At 39.2% G+C, this 23889-nt stretch overlaps 1 protein-coding gene across 2 annotated transcripts in view; it reads right to left on the reverse strand.

Moving 5' to 3' along the window:
- Positions 1-1262: 1262 nt before the first annotated feature.
- CYYR1 (cysteine and tyrosine rich 1) overlaps positions 1263-23889 on the reverse strand; it is a 120854-nt gene continuing 98227 nt past the window's right edge. The window contains exons 3-4 of one of the 2 annotated variants that reach the window (XM_055127290.1): positions 20110-20267; positions 1263-3689 (exon numbers count right to left, since the gene is read on the reverse strand). In XM_055127290.1, coding sequence (XP_054983265.1) covers positions 3559-3689; positions 20110-20267 — 289 coding nt within the window. In that variant the 3' untranslated portion in view covers positions 1263-3558. Of the gene's footprint in view, positions 3693-20109; positions 20268-23889 lie in introns of both variants that reach the window. The other variant, XM_055127289.1, reaches the window with a different exon arrangement.

The following is a 23889-nucleotide window of genomic DNA, read 5'->3' on the forward strand; positions in this document are numbered from 1 at the left end:
AGATGGATTCCACTCTTAGCCCTTTAGCTCTCATTACAGCTTCCTCACCCTTGACCTTGAGGAGCCCCCATGGGCCTCTTTCTCATTGCTTGTCGGTGCTCATGCAGGTCTGAGCTGGATAATCCTGGCCCTTTACCCACATTTTTAAAGGACTTTGTAATTAACCGGCAAAGTCTGTACTTCATTTCCTGTTGTTTTTTTTTCTTTTTGGAGTCATATCTGGTGATGCACCAGGGTTACTCCTGGCTCTGCACTCAGGAATTTCTCCTGGCGGTACTCAGGGGACCATATGGGATGCTGGGAACCGAACCTGGGTCGGCCATGTGCAAGGCAAACGCCCTACCCACTGTGCTATCACTCCAGCCCCTTCATTTCCTGTTTAAGGTGGCCTGTAGGAGCTTCATCTCCCTCCTGCAATCTTACTGCCTTTTCCATCGGGTTTTAGTATCACACTTGACAGAAAAGTAGCCACCAGCCACATTACACAAGGCAGCCTTTGAATTATGGCTAATGAGTATGAAGAATTGAAAGTTTTATTTACTTGAATACTCTCGACCAAATAAGCAAATGTAACTGGTGGCTAATGTGTGAGGAATATTGTCTCAGGGGCTTTCATCCTTAGGTAATTCTTTTGAATTTTTATTCATTTTGCCACAACTGGCTGTGTCTCTGGGCTTCCTCCTGGATCTGCACTCAGGGATCACTCCGGGCGGCCTTGGGGGACCCTATGGGGTGCTGACCATTAAACCTGAGTTGTCTGCTTGCAAGACAAATGTCCTATCCACTGTTCTAAGTCATTCTTTTGGTATTTAAAAAAATTAATTATTTTTTTCCCTTTTGGGTCACACCCGGAGATGCACAGGGGTTATTCCTGGCTCTGCACTCAGGAATTACCCTTGGCTGTGCTCAGCGGACCATATGGGATGATGGGAATTAAACCCGGGTGGGCCTCGTGCAAGGCAAATGCCCTACCCGCTGTGCTATCGCTCCAGCCCCCTTAAAAATCTTTAAACGCAGACTTTTGCATGTGTTCGTGGAATTTTCACAAAACTTAATGGAGCTGATGATGTTATGTATTTCAAAGCAGAAAGTTTTATAGAGATAAAAGAGAAAGCTTTATAGGCAGGAAATGCTCTTCCTTAAGACAGGAGATAGGTTTGGAAATAAAGTCTCTCTGGCTTCAGTCCTGTCTTTCCTTACAAAAGAATGAGACTAACCAAATGAGCATAAAGGGTTCAACAAAGGACATAAGACAATCAAGATATAATTCCTGTTACAATTTTTATTGTTTTGGTAAAATTTTTGGCCCCAGCAAATACATTAGTTCTTAAATAACTATAATCTGAAGCTTTCACATCATATAGTTCTCCCCAAGATAAATTTCCTACAAAAATCATCACTGAGCTCCAAATATCTATATATGCGTACATTTTTGGTACTGTGACATTAAATACAAATAATAAAAAGATTTATCTGTGGTAGCTCTATGGGTTTGTGATATACCTTGAGGGAGGCCATAAAATAATTCAAAGGAATGAGATGAGGTGGATCAAAATGGCTCCAATATGGCTAATGTTTACAGGAACAGAAGAACATGAGGGATATTTACTGACAGCAAAGATGATAATGATTCAATTCCCACTGTTCTTTTTGTTTTTCTCTCTATTTTTTTTCCTTAAGGAATATATGCTGCATTTACAACCAACATTCGGAAATTCGCAGAGAGCCTGGCACCGGAGTTGCATAGCTACAGTGTAATTGGTCTACTCACATTTGCAGAAGAGAGATAAATTAAAGCATATGGACTCTTAAATTGTGCTAAAATCTCAGTCACTAGAATAGGTTGGAAGTCTGGGATACTTTGTGTCTTCTCTAGAAAATAATCTACGCCTAAAAAAATCATGTAAGCCATTTAAAATATACCTAACTTTTAGATCTCTTTGGCATATAGACTGTATTTCTATCATATCAATGCATTTAAAAGTAAAATACACTACCTAACTAGTGAGATTTGTAACTGCAAAGTAACGAAACCATAATTTATACTTTAAGACATTTCTATGCTTTATTCAGTAAATTTCTTAGCATCGCTTTGTAATTTCACTGAATTATGATGATGATGCTTGATTAAATAGGTTTAATTGCAAAGTGACAAAAATATTTGGTCACCTATTCCCAATTTTTGTTCAATGTATATTTGTTCATTATATATATTACAAAGTACTCTTAGGAAAATATAAATGTGAAGGGCACTTGCAGCAAAATATGGCACACTGGAATCAGTTATTAAAAGCTGTTCACACCTAAAGGAAGGCACATCATAAAACTGGAATTTTGGCAAAAGGCATCAATTTGATATCAATATCTTAATCTGTTCATTAACTGTATAGCAATGATTTAAGATAGTACACACACAAAAAAATCTAAGTTACATGTGAATAGAATTCTATAGAAGAGAATCCAAATTTTTCTTTTCACTCTTCTCTTTTGTAGGCTGCAATATATTTCGTGGTCAAGTTCTGAGATTTTACTTCATGATGGAAGGTCCCATGGGGATATTTGGCTTCTTATCTTTTAATCCAAGGCAGTGAGTTTGTTGTTTTTGGAACTTTGTTTATTGGTTCACATTTGGAATAACCCCTGTCTTCTAAATAAAGTCATGATTTTTTATTCCAGATAAATTTATATTTCACTTATATTTTATTTTTATTCTAAGTGAAATTGTGATTTTTAGATAGCAGTAACGCTGAAGGTTTCTTAGCTTTATGCAGCTATTAAAGTACTGCTGACTCTTCTCTAACTCTCCAATTAATTTAAAATATCTTTTTCCTGTTGTTTTCATTCCTAGAAATACAAAACTGCATCTTCCATCTACCTAAAACATAAACAGAACTTCTGGAACCCATGGAGTCTACTGATATTCTATTTAGTTATCCCTTCTAGAACATTTTCCTGCCTGACAGTCCTCTAAGTTCTATTTGGAGTCTTCACAAAGCAATCTAGTGAGAAAAAAAAAAGTTTTGATTATTCCTTGTGGGGAAACCAAAATACCCTTCCTATAACTTCCATCCTAGTGCTTCAAAGAGCATAAAACACAGAATGGACACCCCGGCACTGGATCTGAATTAATTCATGAGTGAAGGAAAAAACAATTCTCACAATGACTTTCAAAACGGCAGAGAAGATTGCTCTTTCTTTATGCTGTCTCGTCTATTCTCTTGGATCTCTTCCCTTCCAGGGTCAAAGGATCGATGGTGTGATTTTCTTAAGCAATGTGATTTCCAGATGTGGTTTGGTCGATTTCATGACAGTTCTTTGTGCTTAGGCGGATCCCTAGATTCTTTCAATGCATTCCCATCCAAGCACATAAAATACTCCAGATGGGGGAAGCTCTGAGTAAGAAACACTGTGTTTCTTAGCCTGGACATTCTTCTCAGCATATTGTCTGATGGAGCCAAGTCTTCCTTACAGCTGTCCTTCCCTCTCTGTTTCTGAGTTGAGGCATTTTAATCCCCGCCAGGGCTCTGATTTGCCCATGTGCTGCCCTGCAGAGAAGGATTACTTCCTTGAATTTCCGGGATAAGGAGGAGGTGGAGAACGCTGTGCTGTGGTCTGAGGAGCCGGGGAGTATGGAGGAGGCAAGTCTGCACAATATTCCATCTCGTGGTCGTAACTATAGGGGGGCGGTGCTACTGGAAAAGAAGAGAAAGAGGGCATCAGGCACTTAGCAAATATTTGAATGTTTAAACCCCTGGAGAGAACATAGATTTTATTTCCCCCCCCCCCAGCAGCTAAAGGCAACATGAGGTGATCATTAAAGTTTAGGCGAAAGTACAAAAGGGAGAGCACTGTGGTTCAAGGCATGCACTGCACTGTAGCACTGTCTTCCCGATTTGCTTGAGCGGGCACCAGTAATGTCTCCATTGTGAGACTTGTTGTTACTGTTTTTGGCATATCAAATACGCCACAGGTAGCTTGCCATGCTCTGCCATGTGGGCGTGATATTCTCCGAGAGAGGTGCTGGGCTCTCCGAGAGAGACAGAGGAATCGAGCCCTGGGTTGGCTGCGTGAAAGGCAAACGCCCTACCTGCTGTGCTATCACTCCAGTCCATATAATATGTAATACATAAAAATATATTATATATAACATATATAGTCTCTTATTTGGGGGGAGGGGTGTTGCTGGACACGCCACACCTGGAAGTGCTCAGGAACTACTCCTGGTTCTGGTGATGCTCAGGAGACTGTATGCCTTGCTGGGGAAGAAACCTGAGTCAGCGGCATCCAAGGCGAGAGCCTTGTCCCCTGTACTATCTCTCCAGCCCCAGATCTTGAGGAGACAAGGCTGTGGGTGGAGTCCCGGAGGGAAGAGACACTCTCAGTCTTGTGAAAACTCCCCAGAGTCCAGAAAAAGTAGCTGGAGCTGATTGAGCCCGAGTGAGCTGGCATGCTCTGGCAAAAGGACCATATTTGGTAAGCACTATTAGCACTGTCGTCCCATTGTTCATCGATTTGCTCGAGTGGGCACCAGTAATGTCTCCATTGTGAGACTTTTTGTTACTGTTTTTGGCATATTGAATATGCCACAGGGAACTTGCCAGACTCTGCCATGTGAGCAGGATACTCTCGGTACCTTGCCGGGGTCTCCAAGAGGGATGGAGGAATTGAACCTGGGTTGGCCATGTGCAACAATATTGCAAATGCCCTACCCGCTGTGCTATAATTCCATTTGGTATCATTGCTATCAATGATTGCTATCATTGGTATCATTGGTATCAGTGCTATCATTGCACTTGGTAAATTCACAAATTCATTTCAGCCCTATCATTAGTAGGAGTAATGCTGATAATCATGAATGAATGATTGTTAGTGCAATCATTTTTAGTGCTAGGTTCAAGGCATGGAAGGGAGAAATGAGAAGGGCTTGAAGAATCAATCTAGGCTCTGAGTATCACAAAGGAGTGATGACGGACAGTCATCAGTCATTTTGAATGTACTAGTGAATATATTTGAGAAATGACTCAGCTGTATGGAATTGCAGCTCTAAGAAGAGGTGAGAGGATGAAATAGAATAGCCAAGGGATTATAAGTGACTCCGCAGTGGGGTGGGCCTGGGCATAGCAGCAGAGCTCCTAAGCAGCTGAGTGCTCCCAGGATGACCAGAGATTTGGGTCCCTAAACTTGAAGGGCTGGATATAAATGACAAGAGTAAGAAAAAAGAAAAGTGTGATTGCATACGGGAGGACTTGAGTACTACAGAGAATGACCTGTGAACACTGTCCTGGGGGTAAGTCCCTCACCCCAGTGTTGCTGGTGTGGCCAAAAGCAAGCAGGGAAGTGAGGAAAGGAAGGAAGGAAGGAAGGAAGGAAGGAAGGAAGGAAGGAAGGAAGGAAGGAAGGAAGGAAGGAAGGAAGGAAGGAAGGAAGGAAGGAAGGAAGGAAGGAAGGAAGGAATGGAGGGAGGGAGGGAGGGAGGGAGGGAGGGAGGGAGGGAGGGAGGGAGGGAAGAAGGGAGGGAGGGAGGGAGGGAGGGAGGGAGGGAGGGAGGAAGGAAGGGAGGGACAGAAAAGAAAGAAAAGTAAAAGAAAGAAAGAAAGAATGAATTAAAGAAAGGAATGAAGAAAGAAAGAAGAAAAGAAGGAAGGAAGCAGAGAAATGAAGGAAATGAAGAAAAAAGAAAAAAGGAAGGAAGGGATAGAATGACAAGCAAGTTTGTGAGTAAGGATGAATAATTCAGTTTTCAAACTCGTGCAAATGTTTTCCAAATAATATTTTCACTATAATATTTGCTAACTTCAAATCCAATTTGGTAAAACTTTATTATGTATATGCTTCCCTGTCTATTTTGTAGTGATTTCAATTCCATGTCAGGAGCTAAAGGAGAGCTATTCCATGCAGCAAATACCAAGTCATTCTGCAACATCTGAGCAAGTCTTCAGAAACCCTTGTGATGAATTGCCAGTAATTGAATCATCATCAAGCTCATGATTCCAGTGGAAATTGGTGAGTCTTAATTGCTTACCATGAAAGTAGCCTAAATCACAAGTCTAGTGTCATAATACAGCACATAAGGGGCCAAACTCTGCATGCTAGCGAGGCAGGAAAGCACAAACAATATTTGAACAAATTCATTCCTAAGTGCCTTCTAAATTGGGCCATTGCCTATAAGATTGTGTGAGTTTTCTGAGCAGTATACATGTACATCGGCCTCACTCTGCATGCAAACTAAACTCTATTTCTACATGAATTTCTTTAGCTTTCTCCTCTTTGCCAGAAGCTGGCTGATCTGAGCCATTTGCTGACCTGTCTCTCCTCAAGGATGTAAGAAGTCCAACAGAATCATCTGAAGGGGGAAAAAAAAGGAGATGGAGACAGATCTCTGTACAATGTCCCTTGAAGATTGTTCTGGGAGCAAAGGTTTTCTAGGTCTAGTTGAAGGGCTCCCAGCAGAGAACACGGCTCTGTACCGCAACCAAGAGGCATCCCCTCTGCTCCTACAGACCCTCAGAGACTGGACTATACCAAGATTTCTTTCATATAACAAAAATGGAATAACCCCTGTGGTGTCTAAACACACAATTCCCTTTACATTTCACTGTTCCTTCGCTTTATTCTACCTAGGAGGAAGGCGACAAAGAGATTTATAATAAGCTTCACCCAAGCCAAGCTATGAAACACTGCAGCCTCCAAGTAAAATGCAGGTTGCAACTGGATGTCTATTGAACGGGTGCTTAGAACCATGTGGCTCAATACTGTTTTGACGGTGACACTTTTTCCTGTCTCCCACCCGAAAAGCACAAACTCACTGATACTGCACATCGGTTTTGCATCATTCTCTGTCATGAAGCCTTAATTTGTGCTTTGGCGTGGGTAAGAAAGTGAGCGGGTTTTGCATACAAAATGCTGGAGATCATTTCAGTGAAAATCCCTCCGCTTTCTATTAGCTGCAGGGTGAACTTGAAACCCTAAGATATGAAAGAACATTTCTTTCATTTATAGCCTTTATATTTTGATAAAAGGGTAACATATTGCTGGAGAGTGCTATTTTGAGGACTATTCGTCATGAAATAAACATGGGGAATTGTTTATGATACTTGCAATCGGATGGCATTTTAAAATAATACTTGTATAACTGTGGGTCAGGTTATCTTTGCTTCTTGCAGACGATAAGGTCTTTCTAGAAAACAAATCTTTCAAGTTATGGACTTTAGAATTTTGGATTATGGGTGAGAGTTTCTGTCCTTTTTTTATATTTCTTTTTTAAGATACCTAAAAATAGATACTGAATGAGGTGAGGACCTACACTCTAGAAATTATATAGTGTTATAAACCAAAAATAAATCAATAAAATTTGTGAAATGAATGTATGGTTATAGTTGGAGATATGGTGCCTTTACAATTATTTCATAACCAGTGCTTCAATTCTCTAATTTAAATAGGGTCAAATTAACACTTCTCTTTATTATAGTTGTCTACAACATTGAGAAATTGGGGGGTGCTATAAAATTTATAGAAGATATGTAATGTTTTCACCTTCTCAGACTAACATCTTTGAGGTAAATGTAAAGGGAAGAGACAAAGGCCTATCAAAAAATATATAATATTATTTTATAATAAGCATTGGCAAGAATGTGTAGAAAAGGAACCCAGTGTGGAGGGAATATTATTCAGCTATCACTATGAGAGATAACATGGAAGTTGCAGAAAAAATTAAAAAATCAGACTATTCAGCACATCTACTTCTGAGATCCAAAGTGGAACTAAAACACTAACTGAAAATTATGGTACCCCGATATTTATTGCGGCATTATTCACAATATTTAAGATATGGTAGCAAGAGAAGTGTCTGTGAATAGATGAATGAATCAAGGAAATGTGGTATATCTACACACACAGGGGAAGGTTATTCATCATTTAAAAGGAGAATATTCTGCTATTCGTGACAATATTACTGGATCTATGGGTTCATACCAAGCAAACTGTCAGACAGACAAAGACAAATGCCATATGACCTCACTTATATGTAGGATCTTAAAATAAAACAAAACAGCCATGCTCACAGATACAGAGAGCAAACTGATGACTGTCAGAATTTGGGGCGAGCAGGCCAAACAGGTGAAGAAAGTCAAAAGTACCAACTTCCAGTTGTATAATAAATCCAGGGGAGGAAAAGTAGAGCATAGTGACAATGGTTAGCAATATTGTTAACTAGCAATAATAGTGTTAACTGTATGTATGAAAGTTACTGGAAGAGTCATCACTGTCATCCTGTTGTTCATTGATTTACCCAAGAGGGCACCAGTAATGTCTCCATTCGTCCTAGCCCTGAGATTTTAGCAGCCTCTCCTTACTCATCTTTCCCAATGATTGGAGGCTTCTTTCAGGGTCAAGGGAATGAGACCTGCTACTGTTACTGTTTTTGGCATATTGAATACGCCACGGGGAGCTTGCCAGGCTCTGCTGTGCGGGCGGGATACTCTCAGATCAAACAGAGAGCCCGGCAAGCTACTTAGAGTATCCTGCCTGCATGGATAGAGCCTGTTAGGCTACCCATGGCGTATTTGATATGCCAAAAACATTAACATAGGTCTCATTCCCCTGACCCTGAAAGAGCCTCCAATCGCTGGGAAAGAGGAGTAAGGAAAGGCTTCTAAAATCTCAGGGCTGAGAGGAATAGGAATGTTACTGCCCGCTCATGTAAATTGACGGACAACGGGATGACAGTGATATAGTGATATATACATACATATACATATATGTGGTAGGACATCTGTGACAGCACATCTTCCTCTACAGAAATAGGCAATTAGGGCTTTCCTTTTATTCCCCCATCCTAGCTATGCTCTAGAGGCCCAGGAGATGCTGCTCTGGGTGGTCATTGATTCTTCGAATCATTCTTCAAACTACTGTTTGTTTTCTTTCTTTAAAAATCTGAGCTTTTCCCAGGTCAAGATGGATTCACTGGCGAATTCTTCCAAAATTTTAAAGAAGACCTGTTGCCAGTTCTTCTCAAGCTTTTCCAGGAAATTGAAAAAACAGGAACCCTCCAAAATAGTTTCTATGAGTCACATATCTCCCTAATACCAAAAGCAAACAAAGACACCACTAAGAAATAAAATTATAGACTAATATCCCTGATGAACACCGATGCAAAGATCCTCAACAAAATATTAGCAAATAGGATCCAACAACTTATCAAAAAGACCATACACCATGACCAAGTGGGATTCATTCCGGGGATGCAAGGATGGTTTAACATTCAGAAATCAATCAACATAATCCATCATATCAACAAAAGTAAAGAAAAAACCATATGATTATATCAATAGATGCAGAGAAAGCATTTGACAAGATCCAACATCTGTTCATGATGAAAACCCTCATCAAAATGGGTTTTGGAGGAACTTTCCTCAAGATAGTTAAAGCCATCTACCACAAGCCTAGGCAAGCATTATCCTCAATGGGGAAAAACTAAGGGCCTTTCCTCTAAGATCAGGCACAAGACAAGGATGTCCACTCTCATCACTTCTCTTCAATATAGTACTGGAAGCAGTTGGAATAGCTGTTAGACAACAAAAAGAGATTAAAGGCATCCAGATAGGAAAGGAAGAAATCAAACTCTCACTATTCGCAGACGATATGATACTATATCTAGAGAAGCCTAAAACCTCTACTAAGAATCTTTTAGAAACAATAGACTTATACAGTAAAGTTGCAGAATAAAATCAATACCCAAAAATCCATGGCCTTCCTATATGCAAACAATGAGACAGAGGAAAGGGACATGAAAAAAGCAATCCCGTTCACAATCGTACCCCAGAAAATCAAGTACTTCGGAATCAGCTTAACCAAGGAAGTAAAAGACCTCTACAAAGAAAACTATAAAACGCTACTCCATGAAATAAAAGAGGACATGAGGAAATGGAAACATATCCCCTGCTCATGGATAGGGAGAATCAACATTGTCAAAATGGCAATACTCCCCAAAGCATTATACAGATTCAATACGATCCCTATAAGGATACCCATGACATTCTTCAAAGAAACGGATCAAGCAATCCTAAAATTCTTATGGAACATCAAATACCCATGGATAGCTAAAACAATTCTTGGGAAAAAGACGATGGGAGGCATCACCCTCCCAACCTCAAACTTTACTACAAAGCGGTAACAGTTAAAACAGCATGGTACTGGAACAAAGGTAGAGCAGCAGACCAATGGAACAGGGTGGAATATCCCTACGCACAACCACAAATGTATGATCATCTAATCTTTGATAAGGGAGCAAGAAATGTGAAATGGAGCAAGGAAAGCCTCTTTAACAAATAGTACTGGCAGAACTGGACAACCACATGCAAAAGAATGGGCTTAGACCTCGATCTGACACCATGCACAAAAGTCAGATCAAAATGGATTAAAGATCTCAACATCAAACCACAATCCATAAGGTACATTAAAGACAAGGTCAGCAAAACTCTCCACAATATTGAAGATAAAGGTATCTTCAAAGATGACATGCAACTGGCCAACCAAGTGGAAACAGAGATAAACAAATGGGACTACATTAAACTAAAAAGCTTCTGCACCGCAAAAGATACAGTGACCAGAATACAAAGACAATCTACAGAATGGGAAAGGATATTCACCCAATACCCATCTGATAAGGGGTTGATATCAAGGGTATACAAGGCACTGGTTGAACTCTACAAGAAGAAAACACCCAACCCATCAGAAAATGGGGCGAAGATATGAACAGAAACTTTCTTAAGGAAGAGATACAAATGGCCAAAAGGCACATGGAAAAGTGCTCTACATCACTAATCATCAGGGAGATGCAGATCAAAGCAACCATGAGATACCACCTCACACCACACAGACTAGCACACATCCAAAAGAACAAAAGCAACCGCTGTTGGAGAGGATGTGGGGAGAAAGGGACCCTTCTACACTGCTGGTGGGAATGCTGACTGGTTCACCCTTCTGAAAAAACAATATGGATGCTTCTCAAAAAATTAGAAATTGAGCTCCCATTTGACCCAGCAGTATCACTGCTGGGAATATATCCCAGAGAAGCAAAAATGTATAGTCGAAATGACATCTGCACTTATATGTTCATCGCAGCACTGTTTACAATAGCCAGAATCTGGAAAAAACCCGAGTGCCCTAGAACAGATAACTGGTTAAAGAAACTTTGGCACATCTATATTATGGAATACTATGCAGCTGTTAGAAAAACTGAAGTCATGACCTTTGCATATAAGGGGATCAACATGGAAAGTATCATGCTAAGTGAAATGAGTCAGAAAGAGAGACAGACACAGAAAGATTGCGCTCATCTGTGGAATATAAAATAACAGAGTAGGAGACTAACACCCAAGAATAGTAGAAATAAGTACCAGGAGGTTGACTCCACCGCTTGGAAGCTGGCCTCACATTCTGGGGAAAAGGCAGCTCAGATAGAGAAGGGAACACCAAGTAAAATGTGGTTGGAGATCCCGCTTGGGAGGGGAGATGGGTGCTGAAAGTAGACTAGAGACTGAACACAATGGCCACTCAACACCCCTATTGCAAACCATAGCACCCAATTGGATAGAGAGAACAAAAGGGAATACCCTGCCACAGTGGCAGGGTGGGGTTGTGGGAGATGGTATTGGGGGATGGGAGGGATGCTGGGTTTATTGGTGGTGAGGAATGGACACTGGTGAAGGGATGGGTTCTCGAACATTGTATGAGGGAAACACGAGCACGAAAATGTATAAATCTGTAACTGTACCCTCACGGTGACTCACTAATTAAAAAATAAATTAATTTTAAAAAATCTGAGCTCTTTTGGTAACTTATGCTCTGGGATCATACTCCCTTCTGCCCCTCCAGAGAATGTTGTCTATGATCCCTGGATGGAAAGCACCACCTATTGCACCCAAAATGAATTCATTGGTAATGCAGCATCTGGTCAATGTTCTTTCCATCATGATTTCCACTCTCCAACAGTGATTTCAATATCCACACATTTAAATAGGTTTCTAGACCAAGGATGGAGCTTTGCTCTGGGATACTGCATCAATGACCTGGAATCATGTTGCCATAAATGCAAAATGCCATTCGAGCAACTCTGGGCTTTCTACTGATTTCCATCTCTCTTATCAATCAGAACAAGGTGGTTGTGCAGTCCCGGTCAATCAGGCATTTTCTATTTTCTCTTATTCTTCTCACTCTTTCGTATTTTATCAGACTTTCCTGTCTTCTACCCTATTTTACAGTCTTTATGTCGACACTTTCCACTTCATGAAGTGTTAAAGTTTGTATCTCCTAAACTGTCTTCTTTAGTCATTTTTAAAGCACTTGTGACTCTAACCCAGACACTTTTCCCTTCTCACCTTGTTTGATAACACTTCATAAATTTGACTATAACCCCTTGTTTTCTAGAATACCCATTCTAGCAAGTCATGAACCTCATCTGGATTTTCATTTTATTTTGATCATATTTCAGGACCTTAATTTATATTGAAGTGGCTCTTTCCTTATTTTCTTTTCTTTTCAGTTTAGATTTGTGATAAAAACTAAAATTACTTCTGTATATCTGTTTTATTTTCCTATTGTCTGACAAAATTCCAAGACTGATTAAATCCAACACTTTGACTATGAAGATCTGCATCTAGAATCTTAATTTGGCTAGAGGAAAATATATAGTCATACTGGAAAATCTGATTTAAAATAATAGTCATCTTAAGTGTGAATGTTTCTGGCATTGTTTGAAAACTATGAATTTTGTTGAGCATTTAATCACCCCTCCATTTTCTTATTTTTTTCTCTCTATTTTCTGAGATTACTGTTTTATGCTTTTTTTAAACTATGAATACTGGCAGAATCTCCTGCCCTCGAGCCAGGTTGTCTTCACCAGGGCCCCTCGGAGGGGGGCCAGTTGAGTTTCCCTCCTTGCCCCAAGCAGAGTCCGGCAGATGGAAACCTCCAGAACCCAGCCACAACCATGCTCAAGGCCACTCTCTACATGCTCGGACAAGCCTCACCCATGAAGGAACCGGCAGAGGAACCCAGGTATGCGGGACCCATGGCTGAAATCTCCAAGCCTGCTCAGATCGGGACTGGGCCTCCTCCACCCAGATCCCTAGTTTTCCAGTATCTTGGCAGTCACATCCACAAACTGCCCCTGCCATGTATCTCATCAATCAATGGCCAAGATCCAGAGACTATAAGACAAAACTCTCAGGAGAGAGCAATGCAGAATCTTGAACAGCAGAGCCTGGCAAGCTATCCGTGGTATATTCGATATGCCAAAAGCAGTAACAATAATGAACCTCATTCCCCTGACCCTGAACACGACAGGGACAGATGGAGATGTTAATGGTGCTGGCACGAGCAAATCAATGAGCAACAGGATGACAGTGATACAGTGACAGTGATAACTATGAATACTATCTCAAGTCTCAGTGTAAGATTTTATTCGTATTTCACCACCCCATAAAAAAGCACAATCATAACACATCAGTCTTATTACTAAATCATCTGATGAGAACATGAGTCTACCTAAATTTGTATATTAAACAGGTTACTTCTAATTGTCAATAAAATGATGCAAATGGAATTTTAATTTTTAGTGAAATATTTTTAAGAGATTAAAAATTATTCATTATTATACATATATTTTTTGTTTGGGGCAGTGTTCAGGGGTTACTCCTGACAGTGCTTGGTAGACCATATGGGGTGATGGGGACCAAACCAGGTTAGCCCTGTGTAAGGGAAAAGCCTCACCCACTGTATTCTCTAGCTCCTTTCCAACAGATTTTTTTTTTTTAATTTATTTATTTTTAATTAGAGAATCACCGTGAGGGTACAGTTACAGATTTATACACTTTTGTGCTTATACTTCCCTCATACAAAGTTTGGAACCCATCCCTTCACCAGTGCCCATTCTCCACCACCTGTAAACCCAGTGTCCCTCCCACCCTCCCCAATCCCATCTCCCCCCCACCCCACCCTGCCACTGTGGCAAGGCATTCCCTTCTGTTTTCTCTCTCTAATTAGCTGTTGTGGTTTGCAATAAAGGTGTTGAGTGGCCGCTGTGCTCAGTCTCTAGCCCTCATTCAGCCCGCAACTCCCTTCCCCCACATGGCCTTCGACTACAATGTAGTTGGTGATCGCTTCTCTGAGTTGACCTTTCCCCGGAACGTGAGGCCAGCCTCGAAGCCATGGAGTCAACCTCCTGGTACTTATTTCTACAGTTCTTGGGTGTTAGTCTCCCACTCTGTTATTCTATATGAGTGCAATCTTTCTATGTCTGTCTCTCTCTTTCTGACTCATTTCACTCAGCATGAAACTTTTCATGCCCATACACTTGACTACAAAATTCTTGACCTCCTTTTTTCTAACAGCTGCATAGTATTCCATTGTATAGATGTACCAAAGTTTCCTCAACCAGTCATCCGTTCTGGGGCATTCGGGTTTTTTCCAGATTCTGGCTATTGTAAACAGTGCTGCGATGAACATACATGTGCAGATGTTGTTTCGATTGTACTTTTTTGCCTCTCTGGGATATATTCCCAGCAGTGGTATTGCTGGGTCAAATGGGAATTCAATATCTAATTTTTTGAGAGTCGTCCAAATTGTTTTCCAGAAGGGCTGAACCAGTCGGCATTCCCACCAGCAGTGAAGAAGGGTCCCTTTCTCCCCACATCCTCTCCAACAGCGGTTGCTTTTGTTCTTTTGGATGTGTGCTAGTCTCTGTGGTGTGAGGTGGTATCTCAAAGTTGTTTTGATCTGCATCTCTCTGATGATTAGTGATGCAGAACACTTTTTCATGTGCCTTTTGGCCATTCGTATTTCTTCCTTGGTAAAGTTTCTTCCAACAGATTTTAAATGCTACAAGGTTTACTGAATATATTTTATGGTAATATTCAGAACATAAATCCTAGACAGAACACTACACAGAAAATATATAACATTAAAAGTCTAAGATGTTCATCTACTTCTCTTTGATGATAATTGGGATTGTCAGATAATGCTGTTTTCTGGCTTCTCTGTTGAGCAAGTACTGCTTTTCTATTTATAACTAGTAAGAAATCTGAAGTATACTCATACCAGTAAACTCCCTGCCTGTAGCAACTTAAGACTTCCAGATTTATCGACAATTGATGATTCCTGTTTTAGGTTGATTTTTTAAATTTCACAGTGGTTTTAAAATGACAATTTTTCTAAATTCACAGCTTCCTTTTGCATTTATACTTGGCATTCTTCTCAAAGAATGCTCTTTCCCTATTGTCTACTTGCCTAACCTATCATCACGAGACTCAACACGAGTTGAGTCTATACCTGAGTTGAATCTATAGTTGAGTCAAAAAATTCAAGATTTTTGTAATTTCCATGTAAATCCTTGGTTTTTCTTTCACTGGCTTCTGATATTTATCAAGGCATTGCCAAGCCTTTGGTTACCCTCTTTTGTTTGTTTGTTTCCTATTATTTCCTTGCAGATACACATCACCCAAACCTAGTGTTTTGGTTTGTTCTGTTTTTTCACTGCTGTAGTTTTTATTGTGGTACCAGGGATTGGTCCTACATTCATGACAAATGGTCTACTGCTAAGCTATATCCAGGTCTCAAACCTGTGTTTTGTGTGTTTGTTTCTCAGTCACATCCAGCATTGCTTTTAGGGCTTACTCTTGTCTTTGTGTTCAGGGAACACTTCTGGTTGGCCCAGGGAGCCACATAGAGCTCCGGGAGATCAAACACAGGTCAGCCATGTGCAAGGCAAATGCCTTATCCACTGTATTAACTCTCTGGCCCCCCCAAGCTTATTCTTTTTTAAAAAGATTAATGTGTGCACTTTGTTTACAGTGAGGTTCTAGAATGTAGCAGAAATGTAAGATTGGACCAACAATTCTCACACACGTGCAGTGTATGCTCTGCTACTGAGCCACACACTGAAACCATAGAAATGCAATCTACCATATTTTGGGGATGGGGCACACCCAGTGGTACCCAGGGCTTACTCTTGACCTCTGAACTCAGGTTTTAGAGGGTCTCGGGGCACCATCTGTGGTGACATGGATCTAACCCCCATTGGTCACAACCCAAGGCAGGAACCCTAAGTGCTGGGTTATCTTTCCAGTCCCTAGATATGCAATAATTGTCACTGATGATCTTAAGGATGCTTGGAATGAAAAAAAGGCACTTCATTGTGGCAGGAATAAAAATCATTTTGTGGATGATCACTGTCATCAAAAGGTCTGATATGACTGCTATTTCTTGATACTTTTCTTTTCAGAGCAGAGGACTAATGCTCACCAGCGGGTCTTCTCTCCCCCTGTACATTCTTCCTCCAACTGAGTGCTCTTATAAGGTAACCTTGGCTAAAGTATTATCTAATTTTTATGGGGCTTTCTGACTATAGACTAAGTTGGATTGTTATTTCAATTATCACAGGGTTAATGAATTGCTATGGGTAAAAACATCTTAAGTTTCCACAGATGAAAGAGTTTGAAAGGCATTCAATACTCTTCTGTTGTTTCCTGATCCTTTAAGTAAAAACTTAATTAGTGACTTTGAGAAGGAAATGAGAAGTAATCAAGCACATTATGTTCTCCAAGACCCAGTCTTTTTGCAGTAAAAATGCTTCCACCATAAGGTCCATTACGTGTCTTGCATTATTCAATTCCCAGAACGATGAATTTATGGAAAAAACAACAGTGCTACTATGATCCATCAGCATGAACAATGTCACTACAAAGTATTAAAATGTGTTCCCATGCATTAAATGGAAACTTCAAACTCAGGAAAATGCAGGATCTCACATTAACATAATGATGTTTGGGAACTTGTATCCTAATTTTATTTAGACTTTGGAGGGAAAAAAATGAAATGTTTATTCTTTTCATTGTCATCATCGTAGTTGGAAGGCTTAATTTTCGCAGTTTAAAGGTACTGGTGATGGGGCTGGAGCAATAGCACAGCGGGTAGGGCGTTTGCCTTGCACGTGGCCGACCCGGGTTCGATTCCCAGCATCTCATATGGTCCCCTGAGCACTGCTGGGAGTAATGCCTGAGTGCATGAGCCAGGAGGAACCCCTGTGCATCGCTAGGTGTGACCCAAAAAGAAAAAAAAGGTACTGGTGAAACTTTCTGGCAGCCTTATCTGGTACATGCAGAGCTGTGCAGGGTGGCCCCTGAGGTTTCCTCACAGTGATGGACTCAAGTCCCGTCTGCTGTAGTGTTTGCCTTCACTCCTGGGAAACTGTAATATCCCCATGCCAGGTGTGCAATAGCACTGAGCAGGGCTGGGGTCCCCGAGGAATGCATGCAAAAAGAAAATACAATATAAAATATGAAAAATAATTTTAATAATGATTTCAACATATACATCTTCAATAATTGGATTGAACTGAATAATTGAATGAATTGAAATAGAATGACAGCACAGCGGGTAGGGCGTTTGCCTTGCACACGGCCGACCCAGGTTCAGTTCCTCCGTCCCTCTTGGAGAGCCTGGCAAGCTACCGAGAGAATTCCTGGCAAGCCACCCATGGAGTATTCGATATGCCAAAAACAGCAACAAGTCTCACAACGGAGACGTTACTAGTGCCTGCTTGAGCAAACAGATCAACAATGGGATGACAGTGCTACAGTGCTACAATTTTAATAAAACTTCTTCTAATCAAGCACAAGTACCTTGATTATTAGCTATAGAGTTCTTCTCTCTGCCTTCTCCCCAATTGTTTCATGGGAATCTCTTACTTTTCTCTGGAGTTATGGTTTGCCAGGTGAAAAACAGGGATTAGGAAGGAATAAAATTAATGTACCCACTTTTCCCCCCTTATATCCCAGCATATAATCTTCTTCCAAACCCTGATAATATTCTCAGGAAGCTGGCAAGATTCTAAGTTTTGAACTGCATCTGTAGTGAGGAACAGTAACACATTCCAGAAAATAATCTAAGGTAAATCTCTAGACATTGATGTATAACTCAATCAGATCTTGTTATGAATTGAGTTATGATACCTTCGGCCATGCTTGCTGACCACCTGTTATGTGTCAGTCCTGATTTTATTTATCTGACATTGAGTGGTGAACAAATAAACAGTAATTACTGCCTTATGGAGCTAATGTTCTAGGAAGAAAAGAACAATTATAGCAATGCTTAGGCAAACTATATATGAATCTTAGAAGATTTAAGGCAATATGCAATAAATAAATAAATAAATAAATAAATAAATAAATGGAGTGTGCTGTGGAGAGAGACTCAGTAAAATCTTAAATAGGGTGATCAGGGTGAGGGTCATTCAGAACACTCATTCCGATCCAATATTTGAATTACATAAGTGAATTCTCTAGATAAGAGTATACCTGTGTGTCCATTGATGAGCAGAGGAAATATGACTGGAGTAAGAGTAGCAAGACAGGAAATCAGAGAAACCTAAGCACAGTATTGCAGGCCTCAGTTAAAAAAAAAATAATTGCCTTTGACTTTGGCTGAAATAATGAACCATTTGGCTTTGACTCTTCTGGCAGAAATGGGGAGCCATTTGATATTTTGAGCAGAGAAAAGGTAAAATATAGCATCTACCTTAAAAGGTTCAATTTGGTTATGACGTTAAGAATAGATCTTGGACAGGACGGTAGATTTGTGCTGAAAGTAGATTATGAACCAAAAATGTTGGGCTGCTTAGTACATGTATTGCAAACTGTAACATCTAGAAGGAGAGAGAGAGTAAGAGGGAATGTGCCTGCCACAGGAGGGGGGAGGGAGTGGGCAGGTGGGTGGAGAGGGGGGGTGTCGGTGGGAGTGATACTAGAAATGTTGGTGATGGAGAATGGGTACTCAAACATTGTATGATTGAAAAGTAATCATGCAAGTTTGTCAGTCTGTAGCTGTATCTCAAGGTGATTCATTAGACTTAAAAAATAATAAAATAAAATGTTAGATGAAACAAAATAGATCTTGGAGAATCAAAAGTGGGAGCTGGAGCAACATTGAGGATTGTAACCAAGGAATGGGGATGAGTGTTGGTGGCAGATCTCATCAGGAAAGGGGGGGTGGCAACTCTGAAACTCTGTATGTCTGGAAGATAAAACTGAAGTGTTTTCCTGCTAGACTGGATCAGATTTGACGGAAAGAGTTGTTAAGAATGACTCCAAGGATTTTTACCTGAGTTGTAGGAAAGTCAGAAATGCTGCCGATTAAGATATGAGTGGAAAAGGATTTGAAGGACCAATCAGAGGCATATATATATATATATATATATACATATATATGTATATATATGTATAGCTTTAAACATGTTACATTTGAGCTGTGTAATAGGCATCCAAGTGGAGGTGCCCAATAAGCAAACTAAATCTGAAATTTACTGTTTTTTTTTTTCTTTTTGGGTCACACCCGGCAGTGCACAGGGGTTATTCCTGGTTCATGCACTCAGGAATTACTCCTGGCGGTGCTCGAGGGACCATATGGGATGCTGGGAATCAAACTGGGGTCAGTCGCGTGCAAGGCAAATGCCCTACCCGCTGTGCTATCACTCCAGCCCCTAAATCTGAAATTTAAGAAAGAGAAAGCATTGTTGAAATCATCTGATGATATATATGATATTTTATTATCAGGGTCATAAGCGTTCAGTATACAGAAGAAACTTCTAGCAAATTCTAAAGTGCTTGTAAGGTATTATTAAATTTCTTCCCTAATTGTTGAGAATTTTAATACCATGTTAAAACTATCTTATATACATAAAAAGGACCTATTTAAATTGTCTACAATATTTATCTTAATATAATACTGATCAGTCCTCATTTATCAGACACGGATTTTTTTCCTAGAACAATATGTTAGAATTTAGTGACAGATGTAGCAGGTATGAGTTGTCATCTATTTCTTATTCCTCTGGCTGAGTAACAAATATAGCCAATGAAATAACTACTGATAATATCAGTGTCTTTCCATCTGAGGTGGACTTTGTTACTTGAATTTTCACTCAGATGAGCTTTGATCCACTTTAGCACAGACATGCCTTCAAGATATGGGGATTATTCCAGAGAGAATCTTTATTATTACCTGTCTCCAGAGAGAGTATAGCTTAACCAATCAGGAGTCAGCCCTCATGCTTACCAGGATACGAGGAGATCGCATTGATGTGTGTAGTCCTGATGACGCCCACCCGGGTCCCTCGGTTGTTCTTCATGCACATGCAGATACAGATGGCAATTCCAGCAATGACTCCCATGATGAACACAATTCCAAACACGATGCCAGCAATCGCTGTGCCCCTGTGAAGAAACAATAGAAGTGACTTTATTAAAATGGCACAGAAGGATTCTTAAGCCTTTTAAATACAACTCCATGACTGGAGGAAAGATAAGTGCTCTTGGATAATTGTTTTTAAGGCTAACATCAGGAAAAGATAACTCTCCAAATTGGTCAAGTAAATAGTCTTGTGCATTTTAGTGGATGAGAAAAAAAGTATGTCTTTAGGGAATCCCTGCTCTTCCAGCAGAATTAACCCGTCCTTTAGACTCTGATTTTAAAAATTCATGTATTTATGTGGAGCACAATTTTTTAGCTATGCTCTCTGAAATTCTAATTAAAAAACCATTCTGCTGTACACTTAAACAGCAAATAATTTATATACTATCCATAGAGCATATGTGTTCAATAAAATTCACTTGCAAATACTCAAGTATTAAGTAAGGCTTAACATTTTTTCCTGATGAAAACTTTTCATGAAGTAGAAATAGATATAGATTTTTTTAATAAAACAAACACCCACAATTTTTTTAATTAACCAGAGAACAATTATAAAAAATAAATATTCTGATTGAACTCAGGAATAATGTAAGCGAGACCTCTATTTCCTGCAGCGATTATATTTTTCTTTAGAAACTTTTATATACGCAACAAACTACTGCAAGAAAACATGCATGAAAATGTAAACATTATTATTATTTGTAGATATGATATGCAAGAGTCTCTATTTGCTCAATATTTTGGAAGGAACATGAGGGTTATTTACAGAATGTAAATTTTCACCTCACAGAACGATTTCTTATAATGTGACCTAAGAAACTATAGCACAAGTTTACACATATAATGAAACAATGATGTTCATTAACATGGTTATTGTTATCAGCAAGCTATCAAAATACCCTATGTTCATAAAAAATATAACACACCAGAGAAAGTGAATCATACACAATCATTTACAAAGGTGAGAGGTATACATGAATTGATGTACCCATAATAGTACAAGCAGGTAGGTCATTTGCCTTGCATGTAGCCAAATGGGGTTTGATCTCTGCCACCACATTTGGTCCCCTGAGTCCTGGCAGGAGACATCCCTGAGCACAGGGCCAGGGGTAAGCCCTAAGCACAAGGTGTGACCCCAAAACTAACCACAGAATTAAAACTTAGAAAGATAGTACAAGGGGTATGGGCTTGCCTTGCACACAGCATGCCCAGCTTAAATCCCATGTCTTATGTATGTATATGTTTATATATACATATGTATTATAATGAAAAGGCAAGTATTAACAAATAACCATCATGACAATGATTACAGACATAAAGCTATTTTCATATCTCAATTTCTCAATATATGCATGAATATCCTGCAAATACGGGAAAATAAGGAAAATTTTAATTTTTAATTTATATATTATCCAGTCAACTCTTTTTAGTTTTTCTGGCAATTTTTGCTAGTATTATAATCCAATTTTTCAATAATATTATATATTAGCTTACTTTTTTAAAATTAATGTTTTACTTTTTTACCTCGTAGCTCCCAAAGGTACTTGGAAATGTAATTTATTCTCAAATAAACTATCTTTGATTATGTCAGTCACCACCATCACATTACTCTGGCATTGCTTCCTGCTGATTCAAGCCACCATGAGATACACAGTTACAAAGTTGTTCATTATTGGATTTCGGTCACACAATATTCCATCACCTGTCCCTTCACCAGTGCACATTTCTCACCACCAATGTCCCCAGTTTCCCTCCCATCCCCTCCCCCTAGCCTGCCTCTATGGCAGGCATTTTTCTTCTCTCTTTCCTTTTTGACGTTCAGGTCTGCAATACAGGTACTGAGGTTATCATGTTTGCCCTTTATCTACTTTCAGCACTCAGTTCTTGTCCGGAATACTCATATTTAAAGAAATATCCATGAGTTTCCATTTTTTTCATATACCAATTGCTATCCCCTACCAAATTCTTAGAAATCACATACGTGATCACCTCTAACTTTTCCACCCATCATAGTAAGTCATTTACAGTTATATTTTGTCCTTATGATTATTTTCATCTTCCTGCATGCCAACTTAATAGACAATCCCTCTAGAGTTTGTAATTTTTTTCTGGACCAGTTTGATGGTTTCTAGATCCCATAATTGCTATTTCTCATCAAATTGTCATTTACTGAATCACAATCCTGAATAGCTTCTTTACAAAGTGCTTGAGGAAACAACCGTTACGAGGCCTTACATGCCTAAAAATAACTTTGTGCTTCAATCTAAGTTGAGAGTTCTTAGCTGATATTATATCTCAGAAATATAAAAATCTTCTATTTATAGTGTCTTCTAGATTATTTTGTAGAGACATTCCATGTTATTCTAATTTTCTTTGTATAATTAGAATGCATAATTTGTATAATTAGATGACTTCCCCATCCCTTTCTTTTTCTTTGGAATTTCTCATTTTGTTCCCAGTATTATGCAATTTCAAGCGTTTGGATTTTCCAAACAAAATTCAAACTCCTAGTACTTTTCACGACTGAAGACTTACACTACTGTAACACTATTACCTGAAGTATAATAACATTTTTAAAAGAAAAGAATGGAAGTTACCAATGAGGAAAATATAAGATGAAGCAAAATTAAAAAGTGACTTCTGAAATATACAGCCTAGGTTCTAGTTAGAGCTAGGTAACTCTAAGAACTTCGTTCCACTGCCTTTTATCCATCCCTTTGACTACTATGTATTTCCTTATCGTGAAACAACTTCAGCTTGGTACCTACCTGGTACTTCCCAAATCCCACTTCTGTGTGCAAGTTCACTTGCCAGGTACATAAATCTAATGCTCAGTGCTGCCTGAGTACCTAGTCTGTACATTCTAGGGAAGGACCATGAACTCTTTCTCGAACCTTTGGTTTACCTCCAAATCCAGAAATTTGGGGATTTTGGAAGAGGAATGCCAAGCATGAACTACATATTGTGTATTATATGCTACCTGCAAAGTTAGCATACTGAGTTAACTGTATGCTTTCCTGTAATAAAGGTAGGAAAATTACACTCTTGAGTCACATAGAGGCTAGAAAAAAGCACCTGTTTTCTTCTGGTCCAATTTTGTCATTCTCTGAATTAGGCAAAATTTTAACTTTCTACAAAGCTGGAGGATTTCAGAATTACAGATAAGGAGCTGTAAATGTGCATTTATACTTTATAGAAGTTTTTTCTCCAAGATTCTTTCTCACTCACTTAAATGAAATAAGAATTCCAATAGTCTCCTTTAAAATATTCCTATATTCATTTTGACTTTATTAGTAACTTATAACAGTAGAATGAAACAGTAGAATGTGGGTGATATTAGTAATTAAGGAATGGCAGAGTCTGACATTTAACAAATATTATTTTTAATTGAGGTATAGTTGATATATGACATCATATTAGTTTCAGGTGTACAGCTTAATGATTCATATTTGTATCTATTGTAAAATGATGGCCATAATAATTCTACCTAATATCTGTTACCATATATTAGCAAACAAATATTTTCAAGATAAAGGATTTGTCATAAGAGATAATTTAAAATAAGAAAATGAAAAGTAATTTGGAAACCTCCCTTATATTATGATTTTCATGTCTAAATAAGATTAAATTGGAGAGCTTAATTTA

This window comes from Sorex araneus, chromosome 2 (assembly GCF_027595985.1).
Source record: "Sorex araneus isolate mSorAra2 chromosome 2, mSorAra2.pri, whole genome shotgun sequence".
Taxonomy (NCBI): Eukaryota; Metazoa; Chordata; class Mammalia; order Eulipotyphla; family Soricidae; genus Sorex; species Sorex araneus.